At 53.3% G+C, this 12,903-nt stretch overlaps 1 protein-coding gene across 1 annotated transcript; it reads right to left on the reverse strand.

The window, feature by feature from the left end:
* Positions 1 to 11,737: 11,737 nt before the first annotated feature.
* LOC112973124 (hemoglobin subunit alpha-A) lies at positions 11,738 to 12,631 on the reverse strand. The gene is made up of 3 exons (XM_026080604.1): positions 12,486 to 12,631; positions 12,077 to 12,281; positions 11,738 to 11,963 (listed from the first exon to the last, which is right to left on the reverse strand). The coding sequence occupies exons 1-3, from the start codon at positions 12,578 to 12,580 to the stop codon at positions 11,835 to 11,837; spliced, it is 429 nt and encodes a 142-aa protein (XP_025936389.1). The 5' UTR covers positions 12,581 to 12,631; the 3' UTR covers positions 11,738 to 11,834.
* Positions 12,632 to 12,903: the final 272 nt, after the last annotated feature.

A 12,903-nucleotide genomic window follows, 5' to 3' on the forward strand; every position in this document is an offset into this window, starting at 1 on the left:
CGCTGCTGCTGCCTGCCCCCGCGCCCGGAGCCCGGAGCCTCGGGGCCCTGCGGGAGCTCTGGGCGCCGCGGACCCGCCGGGGACGCACCGGGGGGAGCCCTGGGGGCCGGGAACGGCCTGGGGACCCGGGAACGGCCTGGGGACCCTGTGGTCCTGGGGAGCCCTGGGCACCCGGGAACGGCCTGGGGACCCCACAATCCTGGGGGAGCCCTGGGGACCCGGGAACAGCCTGGGGACCCCCACGATCCTGGGGGAGCCCTGGGGACCCGGGAATGGCCTGGGGACTGGGAATGGCCTGGGGACCCTGTGGTCCTGGGGAGCCCTGGGGGCCGGGAACGGCCTGGGGACCCCTGAAGTCCTGGGGGCCCCAGGACAAGTCTAGGGCCTGGGGACCCTCACAGTCCTGGGGCAACCCTGGAGCCTGGCCAGCCCCCCCCAGACCCTGGGATGACCCTGGGATAACCCCAGGGATCTCTAAGACCTAGAGACCCCACAAGATCCTGAGAGGGCCCTGAGACCCCCCCAGCACCCCAGTACCCCGGGAGGTCTATGAGAGCCCTAGGGGGGCACCCTGGGACCCGAGGACCCCTCCAGACTCCAGGAGCGCCCTGGGCCTCTCCCAAGCCCTGGAGGAGCCCTGGGACACAGAGACCTGCCAGGAGCCCGGGGAGCTCCTGTGGCACCCTGGGGCCCGGATGGGGCGGCCGTGCGCTCCTGCGAGGCCGGCCCATTCGCAGGCCCTGCGCAGGCACGGGTCCGGTTCATCCTCCCGTGCACGACACCTTCCCACGCACACGCGGGCCAGCTTGAGCTGCTGCGAGGGAAGCGAGAGCTCCCTTTCCTCTGACCTGCACCTCCGCACAGATCTGCACGCGCCCCTGGGGCGGTGGAGCAGCCTGACGTGGGAGCAATGCTAGAAAACCCAAAAGGTTTGAAGCTTGCTACATCCCTGGCTGCGGGTGCCAGCATGGTGGGGTGGTCCCCTCTGCCCTGTGGCGGCTCTTCCTCAGTTGGTGCAACCTGTCTGTGGTTCACCCTCCTCCTCCTCCCTGAGATGCAGTTTCCTGTTGCCTCTAAGTATGAAGCAAGGATGCTTCCTCCTCCTCTACTATCCCCAGTGCAAGCTGCAATCTAATGTGCTGGGGGCTTGGTGGAAACCTGCTCCCTGCTCCCTGCTGACCCTCCTCACCTCTGGCAGCCCCTGCCTGCTCCTCTCTGCCCCGTCCACCAGGAGCAGCCCCATCGCCAGAGCAGCTCACAGGAGCAAGGAGGGCAGGAGGCCACAGAGGTCATCTGATATCTCCCCCCACCCGAGGAATGTACCAGCTCCACCTCTGTCACTCGTGACAGGTATTTGTCTGTCCCTCAATGACAGAAACCGCCGGCATCCCCAGGAAACCTCCTGATGACTCATATCTAACCATGACAAAGTTTTTCGTAGTCCTTCATTCCCTGATACAATTTAAGAACATTATTTCTTGCCCCAGCTACTATGGGAGTGGAAAATGGGTTCTTCTCCTCTTGGCAGTAACTTTTTATGTATACGAAGACTGAGGATTCCCTTTTTCCAGCTGAACAACCTCAGCTCAATCACACCTTATAGGCTGTGTTTTCTAGACCCGAGGCCAGTGGCTCCATGTCTTTCTTAGCATGTGCTGTGTGGAAGCACTGCTGTTCTGTTATCACAGGTAGGTTTAGTCTTTAAACTGAGCACATGACCTCACATTCGCTCTGTCTAGGAAAGAATGTCAAGAATTTACAAGAAAATTCATTTTTTTAATGGACCAGGAGACATTCTCCATCCTCCCTGTGTATCATTAAAACTGGACATCCCTTGTGGGGGCTACATCTGAAGTTTGTGTGGTTAGTAATCACTAGCTACTTGTAGTAACCCCACTATTTGGTGATTCTGTGGAATTTCTGGTCATTTTTGCCATGTTTGATGGCAGAGATGATGGAATAATGTCATTCCTTAGGCTATTTGTTTCAAAGAAAAGCACTTTTCTGTTGTCGGTGGTGCTGCAACCAGGTTGCTGTCACGGAAGACAGTAGCCTTGTATTTTCACTTCTCAGTGGTGTGAAGAGAAAGTTAGTAATGTATAAATTTAAGATCGGTTTAATCTGAAATCACAAACATTAATAGGTATCAGTTATAACTGAACAGTAGCAGCCCACTGTACTATAGCTCAGAATTTAAATTGTTGGGGGTCACTTAACTGTCCATTTCCAAACATCAACAGATTTTAATTATGTTCAATGAAAGACCTGACTCTCCCTATTCAGGAAAAGAGAACTAGCAGAGATCCTCCATAGAAGCTGTAAATCAGTAGAGAGAGGGTAAGAGGAGGCTCAGCTCTTCAGTCTGAAAGGTGTTTTTATACCTGCCTTTAGAAAGTCATTTTATTGCCAACAAGGGATTGTTCAAATCATGTTACATGTCTCATTGCCTTCTCAACTCTTATACATCTACTATGTTCATAGGACTCACAGAAAATGGGGCTTTTATATGAACAGTCAACTCATTCTCTGTTTTTCTGATTGTCTTCAGAAGGGTAAAGGTCTTTTCCAAAGGGATCTTCCCTCTTACACATCTTTTCTTTGGGATACCTTCTGATGTATACATGTTTTCCAGGAGAATAATGCAGTCTGGGCACAGTCTTGGAGTCCTTTCTCAGAAAAAAATCCTACTTGCCTCCTGGTCAGTTTGTTTGTTCAAGGGCTTCAGACCTGTTTCAATCACAACCTCACTGAAAATGGACTTCAGGAGCCCAAAATCTTTGTTTCTTTCTCTCACAAGCCTGATATACTTGTGATGAGTATATTAAATATGGGAAGGAAATCCCCTGGGGAAGAGGTGGTGAGAGCACAATCATTTTCTAAGGGTTCTGACGTCACCAAAAGCCCAGTCAGAGCAGTTTAGGCAATCAATAGCTGTCCTAATGTGATTTATGAGAAGACTCCAGCCCAGAAGCTGGAGAACATACAGCATAGAATTGGAAGGAACTGTTCTAATTCCCAGCCTACATTTGTTCACTGCCTGTTTATTTCCATTTGTTCCTGTGCAGTACTATCCTTGGGTGTTCAAAGTTCTCCTCCTGGGATGTGTACTGCATAAAGACAAATCAGCTTCCTCCCCACCTTTATTCTTGTGGGTGAGGATATCATCCCATTTCTACTATGCTGATCCTTGAGGCCACACAGCTATCCTGCAATATACTGGTCTCCTCTATTGTGGCAGTGCCCCCATCTTTTTTTGGCATGTGGTCATTAATAAAAATTCCAAGACCAGTTCCAGGGTCAAATTCCATCAGTAAGTTCCCCCAAGCCCACTTCATTGCTAATTTGTATTTTCTTCAGTTTAAATCATGTGTTCCCACCACCACCTGATGCTGCCATAACATACGCTCATGACTGAGCTTTGAGATCTTGACCCAGATATAATTTCTGGGGCAAGAACACCAGATGTCCTTATTGCAATTCTTTATTGGTACTGAGAAGACACACCCACCACATATTCATATCAAAGAGAGGTATCAACTTCATATGGCATGATCTGTCTTTGCTAACCCTCCAATACACGTTGTCTAATTTACCACCATCTCTTTGATCATTCCTTTCCCAAAAATCTTATTCTAAAGCCCTGCATATTACTGATATAAGGCTAAAGGATCTGTGGCAACTTGCTCCACTTCCTCCCTCCTCCCTTTTAAATACAGATACTGTATTTGGTATTTTTTAATTCTACAATATCAGTTTACCTCCAACTTGGTGGATTTATCTATTCTGACTTCACTCACACATTTCATGAACATGAAGTTTTCTTTATTGGTTAGTCCTTCTCACCATTTTTCATAAGCTTGTTATTATTTCCAATATCCTTTTGATATTATTATTCCTTTGGAACAACATCAAGTTAATTTTGTAACTTCTGCTCTAAGGAATGGTGAGCATCTTCCACACCAGGCTTGAGTTCTTCCAATTAATTTTAATGTTGCTCAAAAATTGCTCTTTGGAAGTAAGAACGAACAAAATCTCTTATTCCCACTCTACATTAATTTAGCATTCAACTCAATTTCAAAGGCATCAGCTCATCATTACTCAGTCCTTATGAATAGCTTTCTTGCAACAGTGTCGCTACCTATAATTATTCTCCTCGAGGACTAACAATGGGATTCAAAGTCAAGGTTTGAGAGACCCAAGGACAATTGAAACTCACCTGATGTAATGCAGAATCAGATCACCAACATGTTACAATATCTGTTTTCTCACAGCTTGGGTTCCTTAGATCTGCTCCTATTCCCTTAGGAAAGCATTCCACCACTACCTGGGGTGGTGGATGCTATAGGACATGTTGCCTCTGGACTGATAGCTGCTACAAACACATGAGATCATTAAAATGTTGTCATTGGCTTAGCGGCTCTGTGGGTTGCTCTCTTTTCTCTCCCCTTTTGCTAGACGGCCTTGAAGTCTCAGAAGAAAGGATGAGCTTGAACCAGGAAGGGTGAAATATTCTCTTCTGCAGAGAGTCTCCCTTTGCTCCAGAACAGACCCTTCTTGCTGGAGGTGAAGTTTCCACCACTTCCATAGGCATGGCCACTTCCACATCCTGCGGATGGCAGATGCGTATAGCAACCCATGAATCACTGTGGGACCTGCAAACAGACAGCAAATCCAGCTGCAGTGATATCTGCCTCCTCCTGTGGTGGCAACACAAATTGCAGTGTTTAAAAGGGTCCCCTGGTGAACTTCTGTCTACACTGAAATCAAAGGGAGTATGGCTATACTGGGACCAGGGTTTCTGTCTAGCAGTGTTGCAACATTTAATTACACAATTGACCCTGGATATACTGCAGGTGCCTGTGACAGCAGGCCAGCCGGTGTAATGGTTCAGGCTAGTCACCTCTGCTTATTGTCATTTGGTCTTTGAGTCCTCAAACTCATCTCCTCCTCAGGAAGTCAAACGCAAGTGGAGCAGAGAGCACCCTGCTCTTGAAGGTGTATTTCTGACAAGATTGCAAACAGGCCTGGAGGGAAATTTGGACTGTATATTGAAAGCATCCACATTTGAATCTACAGTCTGGAAAAATAAGTAAGGATGACATGTCCAAGTTGGATCTGCAGAACTGACCCCAGAGCTGACAGTGCTGACCCATGAATTTCGATAAATTTACTTCTGCTACTAATAAAGACACTCAGCTAYTCAAACACGTGTTGAAAGAGGTACAAAAACTTCCTGGCTGAGCAGCTGCAATGCACATTGTGCTACATTCCTTTCCATAAATCCACAGCTGGGTTCCTCTAGGGTGTGTGGAAAGGTCTCTGGTGAGCATAGAGCTGGCATAGTCTGCTCCCATACCTCTGTTTATCTGGTCCTGGTACAAGGAGTGAAAAGGGGGTGCTGGATGGAAAGCCCTATGTCTTAGTCATCTCCAGCTAGATCCTAGTTGAGTGGTGCCTAACCTGCAGCTCACTGCCTACTTGACGTACCCATGGCAGGGGTTCTGGAGGGGAAGAGTACCACAGAGCACTGTGTCCTGGAAGGACGGATCAAAAATCTGCTGTTAAAGTTGCATGCTATAACTTTGGACAGAAATGTTAGATGTCACTCCATCACTGCAGGAGACTGGTGAAAGGCTTTCTGTTGTAGTTCATGGAACAACATGATCCAGAAGTGCTTTCAATGGCTCAGGTCCTTTCCCACCATCAGCTCCGCATTTGGCAGTCATTGCAGGGCCTCCTTTCCTGCCTTGCCCCAGGAGCCCCATATAGAGCAGGCCAGGCACCAGCTGGTTCGTAGGGGTGGCTATAGTCCCCCAAGGCAGCCCAGCAAAGGGAATGATACAAACCGGAGAATCTGCAGCAAAATAAATACAGCTTTCTAATCCTCAATCCCAAGTCTGCTCTATGCAGCTCTCAATGTTATTCATGAACGGAAAAATACGTGACTGATCAGCTTCAGTGTAGATAAATGTAAGGTGACACAGCTAGGGAAATATGATCTAAACCAGGAGATGTTGAACTTGAACTGGCTGTTGCAGCTCAGGAAAGAGATCCTGAAGTCCTCATTGATGATTCACCAAAACTGTAGGTTTGAAGTGCAGGAGTAGTCCAAAAAGCCAGCAAAGCATGGTGACATCATCAGTAAGGGCTCTGAAAACAAGGCAGAGGGTATCATTTGGCTGTTATGTAAAAGCTTGATGCACCCACATCTGTGCGGTGCTGACCTTTGAATCTAAGTGGGCTTAGAAACTGAGTCCTGAGAAGGCAACTGAGATGATCCAGGGGATGGGGTAGCTGCTTTATGAGGAGGGCCTGGGAAGGCTGGGATTTTTCAGCCTGGAGAGGAGGGAGCTGAAAGGACAAAGTTTACAAAATCATGAAAGTGGCAGGTAAGGTGAATGTGGAACTGGTCGCAGATCCTGCAATACTCGTGTTACAGTGCATCAATGAGACTAGTTTAAAATGGATAAAAGGGACTTTCTACAGGATGGGGGGAGGATGAACTTCTGGAACCTGCTGCCACAGGAGGCTGTGGAAATAAACAGGATCAGCAGGTTTACAAAGGGATTAGCAAATTCATGGACAACAGGTCCATAAACAGGTGCTGGAGGCAATAGGCAGGAACATACTCTCTGAAATTGCTATTACTGCTGCTGTGGTTGCTGGGGGAGCACAAGGGGAATGCACAACTGAAAACGTCTAGGCTCGTGCGCTCTCCTAAATAGCACATCTTATTGCTGAAGACAGCACGGGGTGAGATGGACCAATGATCTGACCCAGTATTTGTGTTCTCAATCTTATCATCCCTAACCACGTTCAGACCTTCTCAGGTGGCTGATGGGTAGTAGGAAGATGGGATAACTAGCAGGAAAAAAATGTTTGCTTTTCCAGTCAACTCCCATCTCTGTATTGAAAATCTAATCAATTCCCAGGAGACAGCATCAAGCAGACATGACAGAAAAACACTGTCATCTCAAAGAAAGGGGTTGCTAGTGTTACAATCTCAGTGGAAATCTGGCTAGATCTAGTTACTAAAAAAAGACATTGTCGCCACACAAAGGAAGTGGGAAAGCAGTGCAGAGCAGTTGTGGAAAGTTTTCCCCGCTTAGCTGATGAATGGCTCTGATATAGCAGTGATGGCCCTGGAAAGGAATCTGTCACCAACATCACGTCACCACAGATCTGCTCCTTCTCATCTCAGATATAAGATCCAAGACCCAGATTCTGTCCTGAACATCTCCGAGGAAAGGGGATTCATCACACTTCATGGCTTGCCAGTCACGGCAGCTTGCAGAAGGAGACCTGGATTCCTAATGGGTCAACTTTGAGGGGGACCAGCAAAGAGTGTTTCTAAGCTGTTGCTTGTTATGTTAAACTTTTTGTGATGGCAAAGGAGAGCAGACAATGTTTTAAGTTTCTCCAATGCTTGTTGTTACTTTAGGAAAAAAAATGTTGAATCAGCTTTGCTCTGGCTGGAGAGACCTGTACAGCTGTGCAGTTGCTGGTGTCTGATGTGACTGCTCAGCTGGGAGCAGTCCCAGCTTTTACAAAAGGAAGGAGAGAGAACAACAGAATAAAAGCACCGGACTTCAAGGAAACAAAGTCCAGCAAGCTCAGTAGCCTGATATGTGAGATCCTATAAGAAACGTCTCTCAAAGCTGGTAAAAATTGAGAGCTGGTAAGAATTATATAAAAGAAAGCTGTAAGGGCCCAAATATAACCTATACCAATGCAGAGGAAGAGCAGGAAGGAACTATCCTGGTTAAATCTGTGCGCTCAGACACAAAAAGGGAACCAGCTGGTCCTGGTACAAGGAGTGTACCTTGGGAGAGCCCATGTGAGCTACACTTGTGGGAGAGCACAGGTCCTCTGGCCTGAGGTCAGAACACCAGGGACCACCCCAACAGCCTCACACCTCCAGACCCTGGTTTCAGCCAAAAGCCTCTGCCAGCAGGGTGGGGTGTCCCCAAAGCAAACAGGGATGCACAAGGGGAAAGAGAGTCCACACCTACTTCACCTGCAGTGGGCTCTGAACTGTCCACACTATCAGTATATGGGGGCGAGGGTGAGAACTGGAGACAGAACAATCTTCCCATCCTCTAACTGGTATGCTGGACAAAGTGATATTTATTAAGGAAAAAAAATGACTTGCGTGTTTATGGGGGCTAAAGGTCCCTTGTGGCAGCCGCGGCATAAAAGAGCTCCCAGCCCTGCGAAAACAGAGGGTTTTACATGAGACCAGCTCCCCATTCTAGCTCACGCTGCTAGGGTGTGTGTTTTGCACAGCTGGAAGCGGAGGAATGTAATAGCGCCTGTGTAAGAGCAAACGCTGGGGGCACAGGAGGGAGACTTCTTCCGCTGATGTTGCTGTGCTGGAAATGCTAGCTGACAAGTGGACTTTCTGGTCCCATGTTTGACACATCCAGAAAAAGGAAGAGAAAGTAACTTGATAGAGATGCTGATGCCCACAGACCACCTGAGTGCTCTTTGGCTTCTTTGCTTGGGAAAAGGTGAATGTGTACATCTTTTGCTTGTGTGCATGAAGTCTTCTGGTAGATTTTACAGGTTGCTCTGGAGCAGAGGCCATACCCCAGGTGAGCATGTGCTCTGCCCAGTCCAACCCTACGTACAAGCAAAACACTAAATTACTGCATACCCCTCTGACACACTAGCGGAGAAGGAGAACCGAAAATCCCACTCAAATCAAAGTCAAAAGGATCATTTTCAAGAACACCCTTTGATTTCCTCTTGCGGGTGGAGGCAACCTTCATTTGCACAGTTTGTTGCTGTCTGTACTTGTGTGCATGTGAAGCAGTCTGCCCCAAGCTGGATTTTTTTGGTTACTTTCTAATTTTCCAACACTACCTTTTCCTGATGTAAGTTCTTTGCAGAACATCTTGGTGTGAAATGGTACTTCAGGACGATTCCTATGGACGGCAACCCTCTGGACAACCCCTTGGTGCGTTTCCACGGCAGGAGGGTCATGGTTAGTGCTGCTAGTGCTGTGCAGGGTTCAGTTTGCCCCCACCGTCCCTACCTGCCAGCCGTCAGCCCAGGCCCATGGCAGACAACCCTCCCACCAGCTCCCAGGGGTCTGTCCCAGCGTGTCTGGCCCCTCTGGCAGACCGTGTCCCAGGACACGCAAAACCGTGGTCACGGAGGGTTGCCCGTGCTCCCACGGGGAGTGGGTGCTGCAAGCCAGGAGGGATGCGGTGCCCGACTGCCTGGGCTCCCCACGCTGAAAACGGCTCCTGGGGAAGGCTCCACGCACCCGTCCCCGCTGGTGCCGGCGGGGGACCTCGGGGCCTGCTGGGCACCCGCTCCTGCGGATTCACGCCCCTGCCAGAGGCTCCGGCTCGGCCCTGCAGCCGGGGCCACGGCTCGGCCCCTCTGCCCCATCTGGCAGGCCCCGATAAAAACACGGCGCTGGAGGCCTCCATCTTGTGGCAGCAGGGACAAATGTCCGCGCTGGAGCGCGTCCCCGCTGCTTGGAGCTCAGCCCTTCCTCGCCACGGCCCGGTTTGTCGCAGGCGGCGAAGCGTCTGAGCCCTGCGCTTTGCGGTGGYGGCTAGCGAAGCGCTCGGGCCCTGGGGCCCAGCCAGGGCGCTGCCRCCGGGTCACGCCGCCTCCTCCGAAACGCAGCCGTTTCCTGCCCGCGGACGAAACAAGGCAAGAGAGCGATGGGAAGCGAAAGCCTGGCGGAGCTTTTCAGCTGCCAGGCCCCTGCCCCTCCGCGTACGCACCGTCCCCCTGCGTTGCTGCTCACCCGTCGCCTCCCATGCACACGCAGGCCCTTTGGCGTGTGCATGTCCATGCGCACACACACACACACACACGCACACACACACACACGCACACTTTTTCCCTTCGTACGTGCCGCCCATCGCTTGCACACGCGCTGCTGCTCGCATGCGTGCGTGCACACGCACGGTTGCGCGCTTGCGCTGTGCGTGCACGCAAACTGCCCGTCGGGGCCGACGCACATCCCTTTCTTGGCACACATGCTCCCCYGCACGCTGGCTCTCGCACACGCAGCGGCTTTGCCGTGCCCAGGGCTGCGAGGGTCCTGCGCAGCCGCGTCTGGAGCAGCTCAGGTCTGCGCTGGATTCGATGCTGGCTCATACTGGTACTTTACGCACCGGTCCACACTGCCCYGCACACCTGCGTGCCCTGTTTCCCCGTCATACGCCTGCTCCCCCCATGCTCCCCAGGCACCAGAGGCTCTTTGCCGAGCGGAGTTATGCCTACAGCTATCACTGAGTAATGTCGGCCGGAAGGGACCGCTGGAGTCCAACCTGCTGCTCCGAGCAGGCCCAGCTTCGAAGGCAGCTGGGGTGGGTCAGCGATGCTCCTCCTCACCATGCCCACGTGCAGTAGGCTCTGCCTTGCCCCTGGCRCGGGGTCACAGCCTGTGGCTAGCGCTTTGCAGGGGGAGCCCCGCGGACTGGAGGCCTCTCTCTCTCCGGAGTCAGTTCTGGCCTCTCCCGCCACTGGTGTTTTCACGGACAGGGGGGCTGGAGGCCACGGGACTGGGGCAAACATCCAGCCTCACATGGGAGCCGGCCCTTGCRGCACGTGCGTGCCGGGGAGCGAAGGGGCCTGGGGCAACCTCAGCCCAGCTCTGGGCCGTGGTTTCACTGCATCAGCCGCGCCGGGGCTTTCTCGAACCTTCCCCTCGGTGCCGAGCGCCTCCCAGCCCCGGCGGAGACAGAGCTCGGTTACTCAGCACCTGGCGGCTTTTAGCCCCCCGAGACTATCTGTTGCTGAGGTCTCTCACCACACCCAGCGGCTGGAGGGGAGCCCACGTGGCTCCTTTATCGGCTGCCTGCAGCCCCCCGCCAGCCGCCGGCCCCGCTGCCGGCTGCGATAAAGGCTGGGGGCTGCGCGGAGCACGCCTGCTTTTCGGCCCCCAGCGCCACGTCGCCTCCTGCTCTCTCCTTCCTGCCCGGACCCTACCTTCCCAGCTGAGATTCACGGTCCAAAGAGCAGGATGTGGGGCTGGGCCAGGTGCACCCGAGGGCTCCCCTTGGGGCAAGCCGTGCCTGCTGGTGTCCCCTGGCCTGCTAGCCCCCTCTGCGTGCGCCCCAGACGCCCTGCCAGGGCAGTACTCTAGCAGCACAGTGTCAGATGGAAACAGAAGAAACCCTGCGTGTGCTACGCAGCCCTGCGCCTGCACTGCGAGGTCTTCAGGACTCAGTATTCGCAGGAGTCCTTGCTGTGCCACCGTGCAGATGGTCACAGATGTCGGGAGTCACCTGTGCCCCGTGGTCTCCCACGAGCACCTGCAGGAGAAGACCCACCTTTCAGCATGCAGTTTAGCCTGAGTGGGGGCAAGGGGTGCACGGGGCTCTCCACCCCCATGGAACAAGAAGAGATCCCAAGGTTGAGATGGGTGCTCTGATGAAAAGACCTAGGCAGGCTGGGGCTGTAGGGAGTTCCCAAGGGTCAGACTCTGGCCCCTCTCCATGAGGCTTTCCCATGTGCCAGTGTCTGGAAATGCCCTTCCGCTTGTGCCTGGAGCCCCACAGCTTGCAAAGAGGTATGCGCCTGCTACACACCACCACCACCCAAACGCTGAAGCAGGAAACCTGGAGCCTGGGAGCCTCTTTGCTCTGTGTCCCCACCTGGCACAGGGGGAGCAGTGGTTTGGGTGCAGGCAGGCACAGAGCCCCGGAGCAGAACCCTCCCAGTCCCCAATCCCTCCCTGCAGGTAGCGATCAGAGCAGGACACCAGGGCTGGAGCACAAATGCAACAGATTTTATTTCAGATCATTTGGCTGCTCGCTGTCGGAGGGCTGGTGGTGAGTTGTGTCCAGCTCCAGTCGCAGTGCTGTCTAACGGTATTTGGCAGTCAGCACAGCGCCCACGGCGCACAGGAACTTGTCCAGGGAAGCATGGGCCTCTGGGGTCAGGACAGAGGGGTGATGGATGGCCACCACCACCAGGAAGCAGTGGCCCAGCAGCTGAAAGGCAAAGGGAGATTGTGAGCAAGCAAGTCAGGTGAAGGGGTAGCCAGATGGTACAGAGATGGGACTGGAGGGGAGCCAGGCTGGGTTGCCCCTTCCTGGACACTCACTTTGAAGTTCACAGGGTCCACGCGGAGCTTTTGGGCATGGAGGTCGCTGAGCTTGGAGAGGGCCCCAGAGATGTCATCAATGTGGTTGACAGCCTCGATCAGGGCGTTCACCACCTTCTTGCCGTGCGCCTTGATCTGAGCGGAGCCATGGTGCAGGTCAAAGTGGGGGAAGTAGGTCTTGGTCTGGGGGTAGGCGGTGAACATCCTGCAGGGCAGAGAGGGTCAGGGCTGATGGGACAGGACCAGCGGGGCTGATGTGGAGGGGGACAGAAAAGGCAGGGACAGACAGGGGTGAGGATAGGCACGGCTAGGACATGGGGAGGTGTAGATAGGGAGAGGATGGGGGCAGACAGGACAGAAAAGGGGACAGGCAGGACAGGGACAGCCAGAGATGGGGACRGACACTTACCTGTCCAGGGTCTCGGCTCCATACTCATCAGCATGGCTGCCGATCTTGGAGAAGATGCTCTTCACGTTGGTCTTGTCAGCTGCGGACAGCACCATGGTTGCAGCTCTGCGTTGGCAGCCCCCAGCACGGGTGTCCCCGACGGCCGCCGCCGCCCTTATATGCGGTGCCGGGGCCCTGCCCGCCCCCCGCACCACCGCCACCGGCACCGCCACCGGCGTCTGTGCCCACCGGCACCGGCGCACGGGTGGGATTAGGGTTCGGGTCTGCAGCGCTGGCGCGGCAGCGGCGTCCTGCCGGGGGAGAGCTGGGGAGGCAGAGTAGCTGCGAGCCCCCCGCGTCCGCAACTGGCACAGCGCCATGTGTGAGTGGGCACACACTGTCCCCGCACACACGCACACTGCGCCTGTACGCGCCGCCA

This window comes from Apteryx rowi, unplaced genomic scaffold (genome assembly GCF_003343035.1).
Source record: "Apteryx rowi isolate R43461 unplaced genomic scaffold, aptRow1 scaffold_527, whole genome shotgun sequence".
NCBI classification, from domain to species: Eukaryota; Metazoa; Chordata; class Aves; order Apterygiformes; family Apterygidae; genus Apteryx; species Apteryx rowi.

Coding starts and splice junctions, on each gene's coding strand:
- LOC112973124 (XM_026080604.1), bottom strand. CDS start 12,580: ATGGTGCTGTCCGCAGCTGACAAGACCAACGTGAAGAGCATCTTCTCC. Junction 11,964..12,076: donor TGGACCCTGTGAACTTCAAA/GTGAGTGTCCAG, acceptor TTTGCCTTTCAG/CTGCTGGGCCACTGCTTCCT.